The 24,910-nt window shown below is 41.8% G+C and overlaps 1 protein-coding gene across 1 annotated transcript in view; it reads right to left on the bottom strand.

The window, feature by feature from the left end:
• LOC124797666 (guanine nucleotide exchange factor DBS-like) overlaps nucleotides 1–24,910 on the bottom strand; it is a 222,900-nt gene that overhangs the window by 65,010 nt on the left and 132,980 nt on the right. Inside the window, exon 14 of the mRNA XM_047260803.1 lies at nucleotides 20,095–20,280. Within this exon, the coding sequence (XP_047116759.1) occupies nucleotides 20,095–20,280 (186 nt within the window). The remainder of the gene's footprint in view (nucleotides 1–20,094; nucleotides 20,281–24,910) is intronic.

Genomic DNA, 24,910 nt, shown 5'->3' with positions numbered 1-24,910 from the left:
AAGAAGTTTCCTGCAGTCTTCAGAACCAGTTGTCCAGCAAAGAAGAGGATCCAACAGGGTAGGTAGATTGTATGGGATGGAACACAGCATTCAGTGTGATTTGATTTGATTTTTATTGAGCCCAGAAATCCTGCTTCATGTTGTTACCAATAGATGTGGGACAAGTCAATATATAAGGTACTGGCAAGATACTGAGCTACATAAATAGGTGTTCAGTGGTAGATATGCTTGCCTCATTCTTAACTATTCTCTTCCACATAATAAATATCTCTCTATCAGACACAACCCAAAATGGAATGCAATGTGTGTGTGTGTGTGTGTGTGTGTGTGTGAGTGTGTGTGTGTGTGTGTGTGTGTGTGTGTGTGTGAGTGTGTGTGTGTGTGTGTGTGAGCACGCGCGCGCGTGTATACCTGTCCTTTCTTCCCCCCTAAGGTAAGTCTTTCCGCTCCCAGGATTGGAATGACTCCTTACCCTCTCCCTTACAATCCACATCCTTTCGTCTTTCCCTCTTCTTCCCTCTTTCCTGATGAAGGAACCTTGGGTTGCGAAAGCTTGAAATTTGTGTGTGTGTTTGTGTGTTTATTGTCTCTATCAACATACCAACGCTGTAACTTACCAAACGAGAAAGCGTTGGTACATTGATAGAGACAATAAAAAACACACAAACACACACACAAATTTCAAGCTTTTGCAACCCAAGGTTGCTTCTCAGGAAAGAGGGAAAGAAAGGGAAAGACGAAAGGACGTGGTTTCTAAGGGAGAGAGTAAGGAGTCACTCCAATCCCAGGAGCGGAAAGACTTACCTTAGGGGGGAAAAAAGAACGGGTATACACTCACTCGCTCGCGCGCACGCACCCACCAACACACACACACACACACACACACACACACACACACACATACAGAAACAGGCAGACATAAGTAAATGCAAAGAGGTTGGGCAGAGATGTCAGTCAAGGCAGAAGTACAGAGGCAAAGATGTTGTTGAATGACAGGTGAGGTACGAGCGACGGCAACTTGAAATTAGCGGAGGTTGAGGCCTGGTGGGTAACAGGAAGAGAAAATATATTCAAGGGCAAGTTCCCATCTCCGGAGTCATGAAGATAGGGGATGAGCTAAGTCAAGCCTGGACTTCAGGAGTTGAATTTGCTGTCCATAATTAAATGGTATCATCTATCACTATCAATAAAAGGTCTCCAGTAAATGGCTGCATCTACTTTATTATACTAAATGCTAAACCATATAAGATCTGCTTAGTCACCTGTCATGCCCCATCAGAAGATGCTGATGAAGAAACAAAGAACAATTTCTATCTCGAGCTAGAAAATGTAGTAGATGGACTACCTAGGCATTCAATCCAACTGATAATAGGAGATTTCAGTATCAAAGTGGGTAGAGAAAAGAAGTATCACCCAACAATTGGCACTGCTAGTAGCCATGAAACAAGCAATGAGAACTGTGTCAGGCTAACTAACTTCACTGAAATAATGAGAATGACCATCAAAAGCATATACTTCCCAGAAGTACATAAGGTTACCTGGATGTCCTCAGGTGGAAGTATGAAGGACCAAATCGATCATATTTTAGTTGACTGAGGGCATCATGGAAGCGTCTCACATGCACGAACCTTGTGCAGGGCAGATTTGAACTCCAATCACTTTTTGGTTGAAGCCAAACTACGTCTGAAACTGTCCACCAAATGGCAAAATAATGCAGAAAGGATAGTCCATCTTGACAAGTGAAAACTGAAACATGTAGCAGTGAGACAGCACTACCAAGAAAAAATTGCAGAACATCTCACAACATTGGAAGATTCTAACAACGTAGAAGGCGGATGGTGCTGCTGAGTGCAAATGAAGAGCTTGTTTGTCTTCCAAAACACAGAAGTAAACCTAGGTTTGATGAAGAATGTCGGAAATCCATAGAGACCAGATCAGCGAGGAGGCCAAAATGGCTAGAGCAACCTATAGATGATACAAGAATAGTATATTATGAGACAAGGCAAAAAACAGACCAGTTCATGAGGAGGAAGAAACGGGAACACCAAAAAAACCTGTTGACAGCAGTCGAAGAGCCACAGTCATCATGCTCTTTCTTCCAGGCCTCAAGATTTGCCAGAGGTGTCTACCGTCAAAATACATTGGTTTTAATGAATGATATTGGTGAAGTGGTACCACCACTAGAGCAGGCAAACCTATTTAAAAAAAAAAAAAAAATTGAGAATTTATTGAACCATTGCAGCCCAACAGTGTTGAAAACTCCAATTTGATAGAGGGGAAATCTCTGAACTATCAGAGGAAGAAATCTGTGTTGCGCTAAAGGCCTTCAAGAACAAAAAGGCTCCATGTAGTAGTGGTATCATAGCTGAGATGCTAAGCCTGGGGGGTGAAGCATTGATGGAGGTGTTTAAGTGGTTAATATCTACACTTTGGACAGTGGAAAAAATTTCTGAAGAAGGGAAAGGCACAATCTTCAAGAAGGGAGATGCCACATAAGTGTCCAACTACCACGGGATTTCACTACTTGAGATTGGGTACGAAGTATTTACAATGCTGCTCCTAAACTGCTTGAAACCATTGACTGAAGAAATTATAGGCACTTCTTAGTGTGGCTTCATCTTTGGACAGTCAACTCTTCTCACATATTTGCCTTGAGGCAAGTTTTACGTGTTTTATCGAAAACTACACTTCCTGTTCATTGATTTTAGGCAAGCATATGAAAGCACTGACTGCTCCAAGCTATGGAAAACATTAGAACAACTCAACATTCCACCATCCGACTAACAGCAGCTTGCTATTCCCAATCAACTTGCCAAGCAAGATTTGACAGCCAACTATCATCACCATTTGGTATTCAAAATAGATTGCAACAAGGAGTCCATTGGCCTTGGAAAAAGTAAGCCACAACACTGGTCAAAACAGAGAAATGGATATAGTGGCAACAGACACAATCTCGGCAATTGCTGATGATGATGTGACCCTTGGCAACACCCAGAAGCAAGTAAGTGCTGACACTTCACGATTCCTCTGCAATGCAAGACAAATAGGGCTTGCAGTGAACGAGAGTAAAACAAAATATCTCGTCGTCTCGTGACATCAAACTCCTCTCCCCTCCACTACTGCTGATGGGTGTGCCTTCAAATGAGTAAGACAATTCAAATACCTGTGATCCATACTGACCAATAAAAGTGAAGTGACAAAAGAGGTGCAGCAATGAATAACAAACGCTAACCGCATTTTCTTCAGCCTAAACAGTCTATTCAAATCCTGGCTGTTATTGCTCAAAAACAAGATTCAACTGTACAGCTAAAAAACAAGATTCGGCTGTACATGACATTAGTATGGCTGGTACTTTTATATGATTGTGAAACCTGGGCAACTTTAGCAACAACTGAAGAAGCAAAGCAATTTGAGCATTCAAGAGGAACGTACTTCAAAAAATATATGTGCCGTCTACAATACCATTGAAGGTAAATGTGAATGAAGAACAACAGTGGTACGGAGAACCACACATCAGTCAAATATTGGGGCAGAAGAGACTACAGTGGTTAGGCCACATCTTCTGAGCTGGTAGATCCCTCGCTAACCACGTTCTCCATTTCCAACCAGCTGGGAGACGGCCAAAAGGACAACCGAGGACACAATGGAAGGATCAGGTACTGGCAATACTCAAAAAATTGGTGAGGATCGACAGCAAATTTTTTTTTTTTTTTTTTTTTTTTTTTTTTTTTTTTTGGAAACATGTACCTTTGCAAATTTTTGTGATGTGCAGTTTGTTGTATTCTATTTATATTGTGGTTGGCACAATTTTTTATTCTGCTGTATGCCTTAAAGGCCTATATATATATCTGTTACTGCTGGAAACCATCCTCGTAACCATTGATGCCACTTCCTTATACACAAATATTCCGCACGTCCAGGGCCTCGCTGCGATGGAGCACTTCCTTTCACACCGATCACCTGCCACCCTACCTAAAACCTCTTTCCTCATTACCATAGCCAGCTTCATCCTGACTCACAACTTCTTCACTCTCGAAGGCCAGACATACCAACAATTAAAGAGAACAGCCATGGGTACCAGGATGGCCCCGTCGTACACCAACCTATTTATGGGTCACTTAGAAGAAGCCTTCTTGGTTACCCAGGCCTGCCAACCCAAAGTTTGGTACAGATTTATTGATACCATCTTCATGATCTGGACTCACAGTGAAGAAGAACTCCAGAATTTCCTCTCCAACCTCAACTCCTTTGGTTCCATCAAATTCACCTGGTCCTACTCCAAATCCCATGCCATTTACCTTGACGTTGACCTCCATCTGTCCAATGGCCAGCTTCACACGTCCGTCCACATCAAACCCACCAACAAGCAATAGTACCTCCATTATGACAGCTGCCACCCATTCCACACCAAACGGTCCCTTCCCTACAGCCTAGGTGTTCGTGGCAAACGAATCTGCTCCAGTCCAGATTCCCTGAACCATTACACCAACAATCTGAAAACAGCTTTCGCATCCCGCAACTACCCTCCCGACCTGGTACAGAAGCAAATTACCAGAGCCACTTCCTCATCCCCTCAAACCCAGAACCTCCCACAGAAGAACCCCAAAAGTGCCCCACTTGTGACAGGATACTTTCCGGGACTGGATCAGACTCTGAATGTGGCTCTCCAGCAGGGATATGACTTCCTCAAACCCTGCCCTGAAATGAGATCCATCCTTCATTAAATCCTCCCCACTCCACCAAGAGTGTCTCTCAGGCCGTCCACCTAACCTTCGTAACCTCTTGGTTCATCCCTATGAAATCCCCAAACCACCTTCCCTACCCTCTGGCTCCTACCCTTGTAACCGCCCCCGGTGTAAAACCTGTCCTATGCACCCTCCCACCACCACCTACTCCAGTCCTGTAACCCAGAAGGTGTACACGATCAAAGGCAGAGCCACGTGTGAAAGCACCCACGTGATTTACCAACTGACCTGCCTACACTGTGAAGCTTTCTATGTGGGAATGACCAGCAGCAAACTGTCCATTCGCATGAATGGACACAGGCAGACAGTGTTTGTTGGTAATGAGGATCACCCTGTGGCTAAACATGCCTTGGCGCACGGCCAGCACATCTTGGCACAGTGTTACACCATCTGGGTTATTTGGATACTACCCACTTACACCAACCTGTCAGAATTCCGGAGGTGGGAACTTGCCCTTCAGTATATCCTCTCTTCTTGTTGGTCACCAGGCCTCAACCTCTGCTAATTTCAAGTTGCCGCCGCTCATACCTCACCTGCCATTCAGCAACATCTTTGCCTCTGTACCTCCGCCTCGACTGACATCTCTGCCCAAACTCTTTGCCTTTACAAATGTCTGCTTGTGTCTGTGTACGTGCGGATGGATATTTGTGTGTGTGCGAGTGTATACCAGTCCTTTTTTTCCCCCTAAGGTAAGTCTTTCTGCTCCTGGGATTGAAATGACTCCTTACCCTCTCCCTTACAACCAACATCCTTTTGTCTTTCCCTCTCCTTCCCTCTCTCCTGATGAAGCAACCGTTGGTTGCGAAAGCCTGAATTTTGTGTGTATGTTTGTGTTTGTTTGTGTGTCTATCAACATGCCAGTGCTTTCGTTTGGTAAGTCACATCATCTTTGTTTTTAGATATATTTTTCCCTTGTGGAATGTTTCCCTCTATTATATATATATATATATATATATATATATATATATATATATATATATATATATATATATATATACACACACACAAAACCCATCGAAGAGTAACATCTATCCACTTTCTGAGGAATTAAGGGTTACCCAGTACTTTATACGCACCTTTTCAAATATGACATCACCTGCCCTTGATCAGACTACATGTGATAGGTGAAAATTTATGTACAGTTTTTACCTTTATTCAATAATATTTAGTTCTTGTTTAATCAACATAGCATCTCAGAGTTTGTTTCTGATTTGATGTTACAGAGATCATTAGCACAGTGACTTGAATATTGTATGTTTGTATCATCAGCAAACATTCCTGGTAGGCCTTTCTGAATATTTTGGAGTCAGATCATAGACAAATATAACAACAGAAGTGGGCCAAGTGTGGACACTTAAGCAATGCCCTGTTTTACAATTTGTTCCTTTGATTGCATGCTTCCAAAACTTTTTAAGGTGACTGCAACTCTTTGTATTCTGTCTGTGAGATATGATCTAAACCAGTCATTGCACTTTCCCCTAATTCCACACTCTAACAGTTTCTCCATACATAACTCACAGCTGACGATGCCTAAGGCCTCTGTGAGATCAAGTAGTAATCTTGTTGTACACTTTCTGTCAGTGAGAGCATTATACACATTTGGAAATGAATGTAGGACCCCAGTTATTGCCAAACTCAAGAGCATTCAATAAATAGTTGCTTTCCAGAAACTTATTATTACGGAAATATCCTGCTTTCTCAAGAACCATTGATACGCGCGAATGGATCAAGATTTGTCTGTAGTCATTGACATCACTCATTTCATCTTTTTAAAGAGATGAACCACTTTAGCTGCCTTGAATTTTTTAGAGAGCTGTCCCTACAGAAGGAGCAGTTTATTACAGCTAACAGAGAATAAAACACATGATGGCCGATTTATTTCAGAAGGTAACTAGATATGCCACCAAAACCACATGAGTGAGAGTTTGGTTTCTGCGTTATGTGGGACAACACGCAGATTAGTAAAGAACCTCATCAAATTTATTAAAGTAAGTGTGCTGGTTGAAACAATTTTGCAGGATCAACACATATCCAGGCTGTTGACTGTAGTACAATAACACTTACATTCTTCAAACATATTCAACCAGCAGAAAAACACAACAGGTGAATATGTTCCTGTTTAAAAGACACTGAATGAAAAGTGGGGCACCAGCTGCCTCATTCTATGTTTCTCAGCACCTTTAAAAATGCTACTGAAGGTTTTAGCGTGCAAACAAATTCACACTTTTTTACGTTGAGAGGGAAGCGACAGTGACAGTGGGAAAAGAGATTGAAAAGTCTCTACACATACAAAAAATTTGCATGTACTTCACAACTACAACATGGGGTTCTCAGAACCCTACTGACGATAACGAACACACTTCACAGCATATTTCTCTATGCTATGTCACTTTATAACTACATTTTCACCTCACACTGGATTTCACATGCATATTTTACATGTACAGATAGGGTAACTTTGAACCTCTGTACCTAGAAAATGGATAAAGATATCAAGCAAATGTTCATGACTGTTTGAGATCAGGATATTAGAAATACAGGGTGATTCAAAAAGAATACCACAACTTTAAAAATGTGTATTTAATGAAAGAAACATAATATAACCTTCTGTTATACATCATTACAAAGAGTATTTAAAAGTTTTTTTTTCACTCAAAAACAAGTTCAGAGATGTTCAATATGGCCCCCTCCAGACACTCGAGCAATATCAACCCGATACTCCAACTCGTTCCACACTCTCTGTAGCATATCAGGCGTAACAGTTTGGATAGCTGCTGTTATTTCTCGTTTCAAATCATCAATGGTGGCTGGGAGAGGTGGCTGAAACACCATATCCTTAACATACCCCCATAAGAAAAAATCGCAGGGGGTAAGATCAGGGCTTCTTGGAGGCCAGTGATGAAGTGCTCTGTCACGGGCTGCCTGGCGGCCGATCCATCGCCTCGGGTAGTTGACGTTCAGGTAGTTACGGACAGATAAGTGCCAATGTGGACTCTCCATACAGTTGATTGTGGAATTTGCAACTCTCTGCTAGCTCTGCGAGTCGATTTTCCTGGGCTGTGAACAAATGCTTGCTGGATGCGTGCTACATTTTCATCACTCGTTCTCGGCCATCCAGAACTTTTCCCTTTGCACAAACGCCCATTCTCTGTAAACTGTTTCTACCAACGTTTCATATACCACCTATCAGGAGGTTTAACACCATACTTCGTTCGAAATGCAAGCTGAACAACTGTCGTCGATTCACTTCTGCCGTACTAAATAACACAAAAAGCTTTCTGTTGAGCGGTCGCCATCTTAGCATCAACTGACGCTGACGCCTAGTCAACAGCACCTCAAGCGAACAAATGTACAACTAAATGAAACTTTATAGCCCCCTTAATTCGCCGATAGATAGTGCTTAGCTCTGCCTTTTGTCGTTGCAGAGTTTTAAATTCCTAAAGTTGGGGTATTCTTTTTGAATCACCCTGTATATTGTAAAAAAGATTACACCCATTTGCTGTGGATAGCTGTCCTGGGATCTGTGGCTCAGTTTTGATACTCAGACGCCATGTTTTTGGTGTGTGTCTTGATAATGGATAAAGATTTTCGAAAATGGGAAGCTAGCACTTCTAGATAAATGCCTAAATAACATAGCATTAAAATTAGAGCAGTTTGCTGTGGTTATTTATTATTTATATTTCACCTAATATGAGATTTTAAGTGCATAGGGCAACATTGAACCTCTCTATCTCAGAAATGGATAAAAATATCATGAAAATTTTCAAGGTTATTCAACATCAGGAACTTAGGAATATACCATAAAACTTTCAGCCATCTGTGGTTCTTAGCTGTCTTTAAATCTGCAGCTCCATTTGGCCCTGTACTGTAGGATATTGACACTAAGACAATCCATCTACATCTACATCTACATTTATACTCCGCAAGCCACCCAACGGTGTGTGGCGGAGGGCACTTTACATGCCACTGTCATTACCTCCCTTTCCTGTTCCAGTCGCGTATGGTTCGCGGGAAGAACGGCCGTCTGAAAGCTTCCGTGGGCGCTTGAATCTCTCTAATTTTACATTCGTGATCTCCTCGGGAAGCAATATATTCGATATCTCATCCAGAAACGCACCCTCTCGAAACCTGGCGAGAAAGCTACACCGAGATGCAGAGTCTGCCACTTGAGTTTGCTAAACATCTCCGTAACGCTATCATGGTTACCAAATAACCCTGTGACGAAATGCGTCGCTCTTCTTTGGATCTTCTCTATCTCCTCCGTCAACCCGATCTGGTACGGATCCCACACTGATGAGCAATACTCAAGTATAGGTCGAACGAGTGTTTTGTAAGCCACCTCCTTTGTTGATGGACTACATTTTCTAAGGACTCTCCCAATGAATCTCAACCTGGTACCCACCTTACCAACAATTAATTTTATATGATCATTCCACTTCAAATCGTTCCGTACGCATACTCCCAGATATTTTACAGAAGTAACTGCTACCAGTGTTTGTTCCACTATCATATAATCATACAATAAAGGATTCTTCTTTCTATGTACTCGCAATACATTACATTTGTCTATGTTAAGGGTCAGTTGCCACTCCCTGCACCAAGTGCCTACTATCCGCTGCAGATCTTCCTGCATTTCGCTACAATTTTCTAATGCTGCAACTTCTCTGTATACTACAGCATCATCTGCGAAAAGCCGCATGGAACTTCCGACACTATCTACTAGGTCATTTATATATATTGTGAAAAGCAATGGTCCCATAACACTCCCCTGTGGCACGCCAGAGGTTACTTTAACGTCTGTAGACGTCTCTCCATTGATAACAACATGCTGTGTTCTGTTTGCTAAAAACTCTTCAATCCAGCCACACAGCTGGTCCGATATTCCGTAGGCTCTTACTTTGTTTATCAGGCGACAGTGCGGAACTGTATCGAACGCCTTCCAGAAGTCAAGGAAAATAGCATCTACCTGGGAGCCTATATCTAATATTTTCTGGTCTCATGAACAAATAAAGCGAGTTGGGTCTCACACAATCGCTGTTTCCGGAATAGAGTAGATTCTGGGTTTCCAAAAACGACATGATACGCGATCAAAAACCATGTTCTAAAATTCTACAACAGATCGACGTCAGAGATATAGGTCTATAGTTTTGCGCATCTGCTCGACGACCCTTCTTGAAGACTGGGACTACCTGTGCTCTTTTCCAATCATTTGGAACCTTCCGTTCCTCTAGAGACTTGCGGTACATGGCTGCTAAAAGAGGGGGCAATTTCTTTCGCGTACTCTGTGAAGAATTGAATTGGTATCCCGTCAGGTCCGGTGGACTTTCCTCTGTTGAGTGATTCCAGTTGCTTTTCTATTCCTTGGACACTTACGAGGGTTGTTTTCTAAGTAAGGACCGTTTTTATTTTTTAAAAAGATACAAATACTTTTGTAAAAAAACTTTTATTTTCTGATTCTACACACTTTTACCTATTTTTCCACATAGATGCATTGTTTATTTAAGCACTTGTCATACTGTACAACTAAGTTTTTAATTCCCTCTTCAAAGAATTTGGCCGCCTGTTCCGACAGCCAAGAGTTCACGGCCGCTTTCACTTCATCGTCGTCATTGAAGCGCTGCCCGCCAAAATGGTGTTTCAGGTACCGGAAAAAGTGAAAATCACTAGGAGCAAGGTCGGGGCTGTATGGTGCATGGTCCAACACTTCCCAGCCAAAAGAATCAATCAAATCCCGAGTCTTTTGAGAGGTGTGAGGCCTAAGAGTTATCGTGCAGGAGCAAAACTCCTTTTGTCAGCATGCTGCGCCTTTTGTTTTGAATTGCTCTGCGGAGTTTCTTTAGAGTTGTACAGTAGGCATCTGAGTTGATTGTAGTTCCTCGTGGCATAAAGTCCACTAGCAAAATACCGCGCTGGTCCCAGAACACAGTTGCCATAATCTTGCGCTTTGACAGCGTCTGTTTCGCTTTGACCTTGACGGGTGAGGTTGTGTGTCGCCATTCCATCGATTGTCGCTTGCTTTTGGGAGTGATATGGGATACCCATGTTTCATCTCCAGTGACAATTTGACTCAACATGTCATCCCCTTCTTCCTCGTAACGAATCAAAAAGTCCAATGAAGTGGCAAATCTCTTCCCTTTGTGGTCCTCTGTGAAGAGTCTGGGTACCCACCGAGAACACAGTTTCTTAAAGTTTAGGTTTTCAGACACAATTTTGTACAAAACCGATCTTGAAACTTGTGGAAATTCCAAAGAAAGAGTGGAAATTGTGAATCTTCTGTCCTCACGAATCTTTGTTTCGACTGCAGCCACCAAATCATCAGCGATCACAGAGGGCCGGCCTGAGCGTTCTTTGTCATGGACGTTTTGATGGCCATTTTTAAACTCTCTAACCCATTGACGCACTTTACCTTCACTCATTGCATTCAAGCCATAAACTTCTGTTAACTGACGATGAATTTCTGCAGCTGATAGGCTTCTCGCGATCAAAAAACATATCACTGACCATATCTCACACGCGGCGGGCGATTCAATAATCATAAACATTATAAAGTAGCACAGCGATGCGTACACGTCAGCTACAGAGCTGCAACTTGCATCAGTGTGAACGGGAAGGATGCCAGCAAGTGGTGCAGAGGCTTGTTGCGACGTCCGCGCGAACTACGGGACTATACACGCGAACGGCCCTTACTAAAAAAACAACCCTCGTATTTCGATGTCAGCAATTTTTTTGTTTAAGTGAGGATTTAGAGAAGGAACTGCAGTGTGGTCTTCCTCTGTGAAACAGCTTTGGAAAAAGGTGTTTAGTATTTCAGCTTTACGCGTGTCATCCTCTGTTTCAATGCCATCATCATCCCGGAGTGCCTGGATATGCTGCTTCGAGCCACTTACTGATTTAACGTAAGACCAGAACTTCCTAGGATTTTCTGTCAAGTCGGCACATAGAATTTTACTTTCGAATTCACTGAACGCTTCACGCATAGCCCTCCTTACGCTAAGTTTGACATAGTTTAGCTTCTGTTTGTCTGAGAGGTTTTGGCTGCGTTTAAACTTGGAGTGAAGTCTCTTTGCTTTCGCAGCAGTTTCCTAACTTTGTTGTTGAACCACGGTGGGTTTTTCCCATCCCTCACAGTTTTATTCGGCACGTACCTGTCTAAAACGCATTTTACGATTGCCTTGAACTTTTTCCATAAACACTCAACATTGTCAGTGTCGGAACAGAAATTTTCGTTTTGATCTGTTAGGTAGTCTGAAATCTGCCTTCTATTACTCTTGCTAAACAGATAAACCTTCCTCCCATTCTTCATATTCCTATTAACTTCCATATTCAGGGTTGCTGCAACGGCCTTATGATCACCGATTCCCTGTTCTGCACTTACAGAGTCGAAAAGTTCGGGTCTGTTTGTCATCAGTAGGTCCAAGATGTTATCTCCATGAGTCAGTTCTCTGTTTAATTGCTAGAGGAAATTTTCAGATAGTGCACTCAATATAATGTCACTCGATGCTCTGTCCCCACCACCCATCCTAAACATCTGAGTGTCCCAGTCTATATCAGGTAAATTGAAATCTCCACCTAAGACTATAACATGCTGAGAAAATTTATGTGAAATGTATTCCAAATTTTCTCTCAGTTGTTCTGCCACTAATGCTGCTGAGTCGGGAGGTCGGTAAAAGGAGCCAATTATTAACCTAGCTCGGTTGTTGAGTGTAACCTCCACCCATAATATTTCACAGGAACTATCCACTTCTACTTCACTACAGGATAAACTACTACTAACAGCGACAAACACGCCACCACCGGCTGCATGCAATCTATCCTTTCTAAACACCGTCTGTGCCTTTGTAAAAATTTCGGCAGAATTTATCTCTGGCTTCAGCCAGCTTTCTGTACCTATAACGATTTCAGCTTCGGTGCTTTCTATCAGCGCTTGAAGTTCCGGTACTTTACCAATGCAGCTTCAACAGTTAACAATTACAATACCGATTGCTGCTTGGTCCACGCATGTCCTGACTTTGCCCCGCACCCTTTGTGGCTGTTGCCCTTTCTATACTTGCCCGAGGCCATCTAACCCAAAAAACCGCACAGTCCACGCCACACAACCCCTGCTACCCGTGTAGCCACTTGCTGCGTGTAGTGGACTCCTGACCTATCCAGTGGAACCCAAAACCCCACCACCCCATGGCGCAAGTCGAGGAATCTGCAGCCCACACGGTCGCAGAATCGTCTCAGCCTCTGATTCACACCCTCCACTTGGCCCTGTAGCAAAGGTCCGCAGTCAGTCCTGTCGACGATGCTGCAGATGGTGAGCTCTGCTTTCATCACACTAGCGAGACTGGCAGTCTTCACCAAATCAGATAGCCATCAGAAGACAGAGAGGATTTCCTCCGATCCATAGCAACACACATCATTGGTGCCGACATGAGCGACCACCTGCAGATGGGTGCACCCTGTACCCTTCATGGCATCCGGAAGGACCCTTTCCACATCTGGAATGACTCCCCCCGGTATGCACACGGAGTGCGCATTGGTTTTCTTCCCCTCTCTTGCTGCCATATCCCTAAGGGGCCCCATTACACGCCTGTTGGGTGTACAAATGGTCCCTATAGCCTAAAGGCTACACAGAACACTATCACCAATAGAATGGCAGGTATGAGCCCCGGAAAAATCCCCTTTTAACGCACAGTGTTTTGAAACATACCAGTAAGCATACTGTTGCATGTTTACTGATAAGTGACTTGGGTGCTCTGTGTAAAACTTTCATGTGTTGTTGAGTGTTTATGCGTCAGCAGACGGACCTGGTAGTGGTTTTGTTGCTTCTCATTTGTGCAACATTTACATCCATAATCTGCAAATAACTGTGAAGAGCAAGGCAGAGGGTACTTTCCATCATACCACACATTAGGGTCCCATTCACTCACAGATTGTGGGAACAATAATTGCCTAAATGCCTCTTTGCACACAATTTGTTTAATCTTGTATCATCAGTCCCGTGAAAGAAGTGCATAGTAGGAGGCTTTTTTGAGATTCTTAACCTAATACTGATTCTTGAAACTTTGAAAGTAGGCTTTCATGGGATAGTTGACATCTATCTTCAAATGTCTGACAGTTAAGATTTTTCAGCATTTCTGTGACACTCTCCCACTGGTCAAACAAATCTGTCACCATTCATGTACCCTTCCTCAAATATATTCAGTATCCCTGTTAGATGTATTTGGTATGGGCCCCACACACTTGAGTAGTGCTTCACAATCTCAAGATGGATCACAACAGTGTTTCGTTGTTATCTCCAATGGACTAAAGTCTATCATCTGCTTTACTTATGACTAAGTCTATGTGATCAATTTATATCCCCACAATATGTTATTCCTAGGAATACATATGGGTTGGCTGATTCCAAATGTAATTCACTGATATTGTAGTCATTGGATATTGGGTTTTTTTGTTTTGTGAACTCCACAATTTTTCATTTCTCAGTACTTAAAGTAAGTTGCCATCTTCACAATACTTTGAAATTTTATCCATTTTTGCCAGAATATTTAGGCCGATTTTTTTTCAGAAGGTACTACAGTATAAATGACTGGATCACCTGCAAGACGTCTGAGGTTACAATTAATATTATTTATCAACAGAAACTCCATGTTGTAATATCAACAATGTAAGAAAAATCAAGCAATGGAAAATCCAAGTGGAATGTAATAATATTATGAAAAGGAAAGTTGCTACTAACCACATAGTGGAGGTGCTGAGTCACAGATAGGCACAACAGAAAGACTGTCACAAATAAAGCTTTTGCGAACAACAGAAAACACACACACACACACACACACACACACACACACACACACACACACACACACACACACACAGATCACACACACGATTGCACTCCCAGGCAACTGAAACCACAGTTTCAGTAGCCTGAGAGTGCAGTCGTCTTGCAGTTTCAGTTGCATGACAGTGCAGTCGTGTGTGGGAGTTACGTTTGTGTGATAGTGAGTGAGTGAGTGTGTGTGTGTGTGTGTGTGTGTGTGTGTGTGTGTGTGTGTGCGAGCACATGCGTGTGTGCACACATGTGCGAGCACACTTGCACATGCGTGTGTGAGCGCACACGCATGTGCACCTGTCATCTATTGTTGACGAAGGCCTTCATGGCCTAAAGCTTTATTTGTGACAGTCTTTTTGTTGCGCCTATCTGCAACTCAGCACCTCTGCTGTATAGTGAGTAGCAACTTTCATTTTCATAATATTGTTACAATGTAAAAAAAAAAAAGATTGTAACATACCATACAGATGACATGTTAAGTTGCACACAGGCTCAATTAAAAGACACTTGCACATTAGCTTTTGGCCACAGTCTTCATCACAAAAAGAAAGAGAAACACACACACCATTTAGTCACACAAACAAGCATGCCTCATGCACACATGACCACCACCTCCTGCAGCTGGGACCATAATGCTGGAAACTAATGTGTAAGTGTCTTAATTGTGCCTGTTTGCTACTTAACATGACACCTTTATGGTAAGTAGCAATCTATCTTTTCCTTACGTAATTAATATTATCTGTGAGACTGTTTTCTCCCTACCGTGAAATTCTCAATCTAGTCACAGATTTCTTTGGGTACCACATATGGTCATACTTTTGTTAACAAACATTAAGTGTAGTATTGAGTCAAATGCTCTTCTGACATCAAGGAATACTGTATCTACTCAAATGCCTTTATCCATAGCTTCCAGGATGTAATAGAAAAGTGGGATGTGTGATTTCACATCACATTGGTTGGCATGTCAGAAGTCATTCTATTTGAGTTACCACTTGATGCTTGAGCTCCGAATATGTTACAAGATTCTACAATGTTCTCTGAATGGTGTTTAATGTTTCCCTGGACAATGCAGATATTTTATTAACTTAAAAATGGTTCACTATCATAAAAGGTAGCTTTATGTGCCTATCACTTCCCTCTTACAGCCCCCCCCCCCCCCCCTGCTCACACCCCCACCACTTTCAAAGTAGAACAAAGTAGAATTCAGCATTATGTCTATATAGGTACCCTCCTGGATTTTTTTTTTTTTTTTTTAGTACCCAGTATTTTAATGCTGAGGCAGCCAAAACCATAGATGAAGTATGTAGGCCGAACCATAACAAAGCTGGAAGTACCTGAAGATGGCTGATAATAGCCAAAACTAGTAACTGCCTATATTATATTGCAAATGCAATAAAATAAACAGCTAGCATCTTTCACCTTGTAATGGAGTGTGAAATGTTCTGGAAGATGAAAGTTGTGTAGACGCTAAGAGGTATTGGCAGGAGTGAAGTTGCAAGGGATGGGAGATCATACATCAATAGCTCAATTCGTAGTCCAACATACGATTTTAATCTGTCATTAATTTTCTGTAGTTACTGTGGTCTTCAGTCTGAAGACTGGTTTGATGTAGCTCTCAATGCTAATCTATCCAGTGTAAGCCTCTTGACTGTTGCATGACTATTACAACTTACATCCATTTGCTGGTTGTTCCATCTATCTCCCTCTAAAACTTTTACCCTCCTCACTTCCCTCCATTATCAAATTGATATTTCCTTAATGCTTTAGAATATGTCTTATCAACTCATTCCTTCTTTTAGTCACATTGAGCTACAAATTTCTTTTTTCATCATTTCAATTCAGTCATTTAATCTCCCTAGATCTAAGCACTGAATCAGAAATAAATAGTTAGTTTGCAGGTGACACTAGCATCCTTCTTACAGCAAAACTACGAGAGAACTACAATAAAGCTATAGACCACTTAAATTATTGGTTTGATGGAAATTAGCAAATAATAAACATACCCAAAACAACTTCTCCAAACTTCTGTTTAAGGGGCATAACCTCGAACACCTCTGTGCCAAACTCCAGAAGAATTAAACCCTCAATGCAAACAAAAAATTTTAGGCATATGGCAGTAACATGATTTTAAATAGCAGACACACATAACAAACACAAATGCGACACTGGAGAAAGTACACTACAGCCTATGTTTACTTGCACACAAAGCAAGCTTGCACACTGTCCAAACTGTACACTTTCCCCAGTTCCACAGAATTCTACAGTATGGCATTTTATTCTGGGAAGAACAACTGCTAGCTCGGTCATATCTTGACCCATAAAACAGCTATAAGAGAAATTCACAATGTACCATAACAGATACCTGGAGGCCTATCTTTCAAAACTCTTTGATCCTTCGACTTTCCTGCATTTGTATTCTGTAAATGCGTGAATATGTAGAAAGGAATTTAAGAGAGATAAATAAAAACTTTAATAACCATAGTGTGAAACCAGGCAAAAATATGAACTCCATGTCCAGTCTGTAAGGACATCAGTCTTTAAACCCTCCACTACAAATAGTGCTACACAAATATACAAATCATTCCCTCATTTTCACTGGTTTATAAATCCCTATGGGTATTCTTACTAGACCATTGCTTCTATTAAGTCATAGAATCTTTAGACCTTGTAAGTACAACAGACTAGAACCAAGAATGTGCAAAAACTGCTACTGATCAGAAAGCAAGATCTAACAGAATTAATTTATTACACACACACACACACACACACACACACACACACACGCACACACACAAAACTGTGCATGCTCATGTCCAAAGAACATCATGTGTGTGTAAATGACATCCCACAACCTGCAGAGGTTTTCTGGATGAATAAGGAATTTGAATCTATCTGCCTAATCTCCAGCATTTTTCTGTAACACCCCAATTTCTGACGACTGTATACCCTTCTTTTTTTAATTTGTTCTCCCTGAACTTTAATTCCCTTCCAAATATCTTTTTGGTTTCCTTTACTGCTTGCTCATATGTATTGAATAACACTGGAATAAGCTACAACCCTGTCTCACTCTCTTCTCAACTACTGCTTGCCTTTCAAGCTCTTCTACTCACATTTAACTGCAGTCTGGTTCTGTACAGGCTGTAGGTAACCATTCACCACCTGTATTTCATCCCTGCTACCTTCAGATTTACAAAGACTATATTCCCATCAACATTTTCAGAAACTTTCTCCAAATTCGCAAATCCTGTAAGTGTAGGTTTGCCTTCCTTCAGTCTATCTCCTGAAATAAACCATAGGGTCTGTATTGCCTCACATGGCGATTGGATTTTTCTAATTTTTTTTTTAAATTTGTGGTATGTTAAGTTCAGAAATTCTCTCTCCCACAGCAGTTTAATGCAACTCACAAAAATTCTCAAGAAAATCACCTTTGAAATTCTCCAACCATATTCAATATGCTAAAATAAGGTTCATATTTTTTGACTAGCTTTGTGACTCTGTGGCAGAGTGCTTGTTCACTAAGTGGGTGGCCTGAGTTTGATTGTAGGTGCAATCAAATTTTTAAATAAAGGTGCATGCTCTATGATCATTCTCGGAAAACATAGAATACATTAAGTCCACAAGACTGGTAATCAATAGATCGAGCCTCATTTTGGTCATTATTTTTTTCGGTTTTTCCAGTTCAAGTACCTATGTCATTTAAATATAAAATTTATTGAACACACACTAATTCTTATTTCTAATTCTACATTGCACATAAAAATCCAGTTTTGATTTCAAATAAAAATTCTTAAATACCAATCTTTTATGATTTAACAAAAATTACAAATTAATTTTTTCTGTATTTTTATATTTTATGCGTCACATAGATGCTCACTAAACATGCAACATGCACGTTTGTTTAAAAATTTGGTTCCACCAGGACTGGAACTCGCGAAGGTGAGCCAAAGGTTGCGTTTCATTGGCAGGACACTTAGAAGATGCAACAAGTCCGCTAAAGAGACAGCTTACACTACACTCACTCGTCCTCTGTTAGAATATTGCTGCGCGGTGTGGGATCCTTACCAGGTGGGACTGACGGAGGACATCGAAAGGGTGCAAAAAAGGGCAGCTCGTTTTGTATTATCATGTAATAGGGGAGAGAGTATGGCAGATATGATACGCGAGTTGGGATGGAAGTCATTAAAGCAAAGACGTTTTTCGTCACGGCGAGATCTATTTACGAAATTTCAGTCACCAACTTTCTCTTCCGAATGCGAAAATATTTTGTTGAGCCCAATCTACATAGGTAGGAATGATCATCAAAATAAAATAAGAGAAATCAGAGCTCGAACAGAAAGGTTTAGGTGTTCGTTTTTCCCGCGCGTTGTTCGGGAGTGGAATGGTAGAGAGATAGTATGATTGTGGTTTGATGAACCCTCTTCCAAGCACTTAAATGTGAATTGCAGAGTAATCATGTAAATGTAGATGTAGATGTAGATGCAGATGAGCACTTTAACATATAGCCAAGCTGCTTGTCGAAATACCACCACTTTAGTTTAGCATATTAAAAATGGTCAGAAAAATTCAATGTTGATTATCTACAGTACTTCTGAGAATTGCAGTGAACTATTTTGGGAGAGCTATTTTTGAGGCCTGAACATCATGAGCTACAAATATAAAAATTTACAAAAATCTGATTGCCGTGCAGTCCTCTTGTTAATTCTTTCAGTGTTCTGTCAATTTTTTCTCACTTTCCTATTAAATTAATATTACAATTATAATAATTGCTTAAGTAATTAATTTAAGGACTGTCCAGCACAAGACACAATATGCACAGATTGACTACCTTCACTTAGCTATAGAACTTCTGCCTGTGCCCGCATATCTTCGTACTTTACATTGAGACAACACTGAGGACAAAGGCTTATAGTTTATTTGAGAAGAAAAGATGAGTGTCACCATATCCTGTGCTGTCAAGGATTGTGATCCAATATCAGCATGTTGTCACATATGGAGATGATCTATTCACTGCTTTCACGCATTACCCTGAGTGAACTATTTCCGGCACCGATACTGTACTCCTTAATGTTGACACGATATGCTATCATGATCTCATGTTCTCATCTCCCCTGACCGCTCTTCACTGAGTTATGAAACAATGGCATCTCTGGATACTCAGGAATGGATGATATAAACAACCTTTCTCTAGTATCTTAGTTACTTATTTTTCATACACTGTTCTACACACACCTTCAAGGCTGAACAACAACATTTTTCCTGTGTGTTGCAATTGTTACAAACATTACTGTAGATAATTTAAAAATAAAGAATACATTGACAGTTGCAAAGAATATGGCTATCGGAAGTATAAATAAAGCTTTACATTTCATAACAACACTGCACATTTCAAAGCAGGTCTGCACACAAATGTGCTTGTCTGTTTTAAGTTCACTTACATACTTTCCAATGTTCATACGACATAAAAACTTCATTTTTCATCAAATGGGCTAGTTTCTTTCACAATCATTTAGCAGATGTTATCAAACTTACCTTTATAATAGATCCGAGCTCTGATACGTACACCTTTTCTGTTTCCAACAGTTCTGTTAGGACATGGCCTTGTTTAATTTTCAAAGTCTCTTGATCATGATTTACTTCATTGTCAGGAGACAGATTTGTGTCATTAGATTCATAAGATTTTACAGGAATCTGCCATGAATCAGAGGGCATATCAATCTAAAAGAGGAAAAAATGCATAAAAATTTTATACTAAAAAGTAGAGGAACACAGTTTTATAATTTGATGTTTAGTATTACCATCACATTCATTCATTCACTCATACATACATACATCATGTTCCATAAATCTCATCATGAAAGAGGGCCTTCAGTGACATGGAATAACTAAAATTACACATTGACAGCATCAGCTACATCTTTAAAGTATATTTACACTATTGTCAGAAAGTAGCACAAAGACACGTACTGTATTGTTCCAGAGAATGATTTCATTCTAGAAAATTTTCCTGGTGTTTGTATTGAAGTAAGTTTGTTTCAAATAATACAATCTGAGCACAAAATGTATCATTCTAAAAGATGAATATGAAAATAAAGAGGCAAAAGCAGTGGAAAAACTGTCTATGTACACAAAGTTATCAACCTTGCACAGAAATGCACATCCACCATAAAATTCACTAGGAGAAAGTTCACATTTTCGTACTTATATCCACTTAATTAATTCTATCTACATAAAATAAAATCTGAACAACTTGCTCAATGCAACATTAAGCTCCAAACACTTTAACTATAAATTTGCAATACCGATTAATCCCCCCCGCTCGCTCTCTCTCTCTCTCTCTCTCTCTCTCTCTCTCTCTCTCTCTCTCTCTCTCTCTCTCTCTCCCCACCAAAAAAAAAACACACACACACACACACACACACACACACACACACACAAGGCCACTGTCATCTCTGAGTGCTAAGGATCTAGCTGGAGTGAGCAATGAGGGTACAGAAGATGTGTGTGGTGAATATGGGGAGGAGTGGCAGTGTAGGAGTGGGGGAAGATGCTAGTGCAACCTTTGGAAGTGTACAGAGTCATGTTAGGAACTGGATATGGCTGAGAAAGGCAGAGAAGTAGAGAAGGGAAAGGACTTTATAGGTGTGTTGGTGGGATAAAGGCCATAGATAGTACTGAAGTGGAAGTAGGAAAGGGGTAAGCAGCTAGAGGACAGGGACTAGTGAAGGTCGAGGCCAGGTGCATTATGGGAACAAAAGACAAAAGATATGTTTCTGGGAGAGTTGCCAACCGAGCAAAAACAGAAAAACTGGTGCTGGTATGAGGAGTTCATATGGAACAGGCTGCGAAGCAGTCATTAAAGTGAAGCACATCATCTCGGGTGCCATGCTCAGCAACTGGGTGGTCCAGCAGCTGTCTCTTGGCCAGGAAGGAAAGATGGGGGAGGGGAGGGGGGTGGCAGCAGTACACTTATATGGCAAGAGGTGAGAACATGTAATGAACACAGTAGCATTGACGAATATGATCACTTTGTCGGTGCATGTGTTACGGATGGGGAAACAATGTTGTGTAGGCGTACGTATTGCCCTCCAAATCTTTGAATATAGTACACGCATGTGCAAGTGTGCTCGCACATGTGTGCACACACGCATGTGCTCGCACACACACACACACACACACACACACACACTCACTCACTCACTATCACACAAACGTAACTCCCACACACGACTGCACTGTCATGCAACTGAAACTACTGTGACACTGTACACCTTCCCCATCTGTGTCTCCTAAAGGGTGCATTGAGTTGCTTATCTATATTAATGTTCCACAGAAACACCGCAGGGCTTTGCCCATCTGACTTCTGATATGGCTTTATGATATTTAGAGGAATAGCTTTTAGCTTTTGTAGTTTATCTAAATCATGTTAGCATGTCTGCCTGTTTTGTCTGTAACTGTTATGCCCTGAATTCTCTGGTTAACGTTGATATTGGACGCTTGTCTGTAGCATCAGGATAATGGGATCCTAACTGATTTATTAGTTGGTGGGTCAAGGTAGGTGCCTTTTCATAGAGTTTTTCTGATTTTCTTTTAATATAGGTATAGATGGATGGTTCCTCTAAGAGGTCCTTAATGTGTGTGTTTGGTGTGTCGGCGATGACGCGGAGGATTCTGTTTTGGAGTCTCTGAATTTTTTGCAGATGTCCGTCTCCTGCCATGGACCAAAATTCCGATCTATATAACATACTTGGTGGTATAACTGCCCTCCACAATCTAAGTTTAATTTCTATGCTGAGTCCTCCACCTTTTAAGAGTGGGTACAGTTGAATGAAAGCAGTGTAGCCTCTACCTCTGGATCTGTTTATCTGCTTTGCGAAGGTTAAGCGTTTGTCTAGTTCAAGGCCGAGGTATGTAGCTGAGCCACTCCATTCTGTTTCCTTTTCAGCTGCAAAAATACGTCTGGTGTATTTTTTTATTTATTTTTTTTGGGGGGGGGGGGGGGGGGATTTATCTTTATTTTCCAAATATTGCACCATTTTACGATTTTGTACAAGTGCTCCTGCAGCTTTTTTGTTTTGAAATTGAGGTTGCTGCAACTCCTGTAAACCGTCGTGTAATCGGCATACAGCACTATCGCACCTCCTGCCGACTTTGGCACGTCGTTTGTGTATAGCGAGTATAATATGGGGACAAGAACTGACCCCTGTGGAACTCCTGCCACAGCATCCCTGATCGCGCTTACACGTTTGCCGCATCTGGCATGGTACTGCCTCCCCGCCAGAAACGAGTCAGTCATGTTGATGATATGTCCTGGAATGCCTAACTGGGATAACTTGTATATTAAGCCATCATGCCAGACTTTGTCGAATGCTTTCTCAATGTCAAGAAAGACTGCTCCTGTGCTGTTTTTCCACTCTCTCGCCCTGCATGTGTGTTCCACCAGGCGCAGGGAATGATGGAGGGTGCTATGTTCATGACGGAATCCAAACTGTTCAGGGATGATTGTGTTATTGTCTCATAGGAATTTGGATAGGGTGCTGAGGATCAGGCACTCGAGTACTTTCACTAGAAAGCACAGGAGTGAGATAGGTCTATAGTTTTGTGGAAGGATAAGGTTCTTATTGGGTTTGGGTAGGGTTACGACCTGAGCAGTTTTCCAGGTTTTTGGGAAGTAGGTTAGGGAAAGGCACTGGTTGTATAGTGTGGTGAGGTAGGTGATTGCGTTGGGAGGCAGGTGTTTCAGGTATAGGACACAGACCTTGTCAGGACCGGAAGATTTGTTATTCCCTAAGCGCCTGATGTAGGCGCACACAAGTCAATCGGAAACAGGAATAAATTCTGTATCTGGCCTTTCTTGCCTTAACTGAGCCACTCGTCCAGTTATTATTTCTTCCTGCCTGTCGCTCTCGTCATCTTTAATGACGTGAGTACAGAATTCTGACTCTAACGATGTCGCCAGTAATTCTGCCTTATCCTCGTCGTCGTATACTAGCCCATTTGGACCTTGGAGTGGCCTGTCTACCCTGCGAGTAGCCTTCTGCACTTTTGCGATTTTCCAGACTTGGTTCATGTCTTGTTCTGCATTCCTAAGTTTCTCTACCCAGCAGAGGCCTCTGTGCTGCATCAGTCTTTCCTTTACCTGGGCTTCAAGCCGCCTAAGCAAGCGATAATCTGCAGGATCGTGATAGCGTTGCCAATCCCTCCTCATGCGCCGCTTTGCGACTATCAGCTCCCCAATATCAGGGGGCAGGTCCTTAGCGCCAGGCTCGGTGGCTAGCCTGGTGCTTGTCTCTAGAGCACAGGTCTGGAGGACGTTTGTGAAATACTCTACTGCTGTGTGCAGCTTCCTCTCGTTCCACATTTGCGGAATGTCCTCCAGCTGTTATCCTACCAGGGCGGTATATTGTTCCCAGTTAGTTTGATACATTGTGTTTGTCATCCTCCGGATTGTGTCTTCAACATTGGCACATTCCAGGACAACTGGGTTGTGGATTCAGTTCAGCTTATGATGGACTGTTGGCGCAGCCCTCCAAGGCAGGCCCCTGTACGAGAAGATATCTAGGATGTCCGGTGCATGGTCGGGGTTGTAAGGGATGTGAGTAGGCTCGTCAGGAGCAATTATTCCCACTTGGGGATTGCTCCCGATAAACCTTCTCAATCTCCAGCCTCCAGAATTTGTCGTGTTGCACCACCAGTCCACACTTTTGGAGTTCAGGTCCCCTGCTATTATGACTCTTTCTCTGATTTCGATCCGGTGTTGAAGGTCCTGCTTACTGAAGTTGATATGCGGGGGTTTATATGCCGATACTATTTTAACTATGTGGTTACCGACTTTTAATTTGAGGATGGCCACCTCGACCGTGGCCAGATTTGGCATTTCGATCGTCTGGTGACAAATCCTCAGCTTCACAAGGACAGCGACTAGTCCGCCTGCACGGTCTTGCCTTTCGAGCCTGTGCACGGAATAATTTCGCACCTTCAATCAAACGGCCGGCTTTAGATGCGACTCCTGAATGCAGGCTATATCTATGGCGTAACGATCTAGGAATGACTGCAACTGTGGGATCTTCGAGGATATGCCGTCTGCATTCCATGTTAACATTTTGAACTCTCTAGTACTGTTACGGTTCATTACAGAAGAGTGTCATAGCTGCTTCAGCAATTACTAGCATTTTTGCGTATCTATCTTTCACGGCTCGGACTGCTGCTATGGTTTCTTTCACTTTTTGTAACACTGCTCCCAGGTTTATCCCCACAAACAGCTTCCCCAGTTCTCTGAATTCCCTCAGAAAACTGCCGAGATCACTGTCCGCATTTGGCCCCGCCTGTGGCTGCTCCTGTGCTGGGA

Source organism: Schistocerca piceifrons, chromosome 1, assembly GCF_021461385.2.
Source record: "Schistocerca piceifrons isolate TAMUIC-IGC-003096 chromosome 1, iqSchPice1.1, whole genome shotgun sequence".
In the NCBI taxonomy this organism is placed as follows: domain Eukaryota; kingdom Metazoa; phylum Arthropoda; class Insecta; order Orthoptera; family Acrididae; genus Schistocerca; species Schistocerca piceifrons.
The sequence above is the reverse complement of the archived record's forward strand: the minus strand, read 5'-3'. Positions and strand labels throughout refer to the sequence as shown.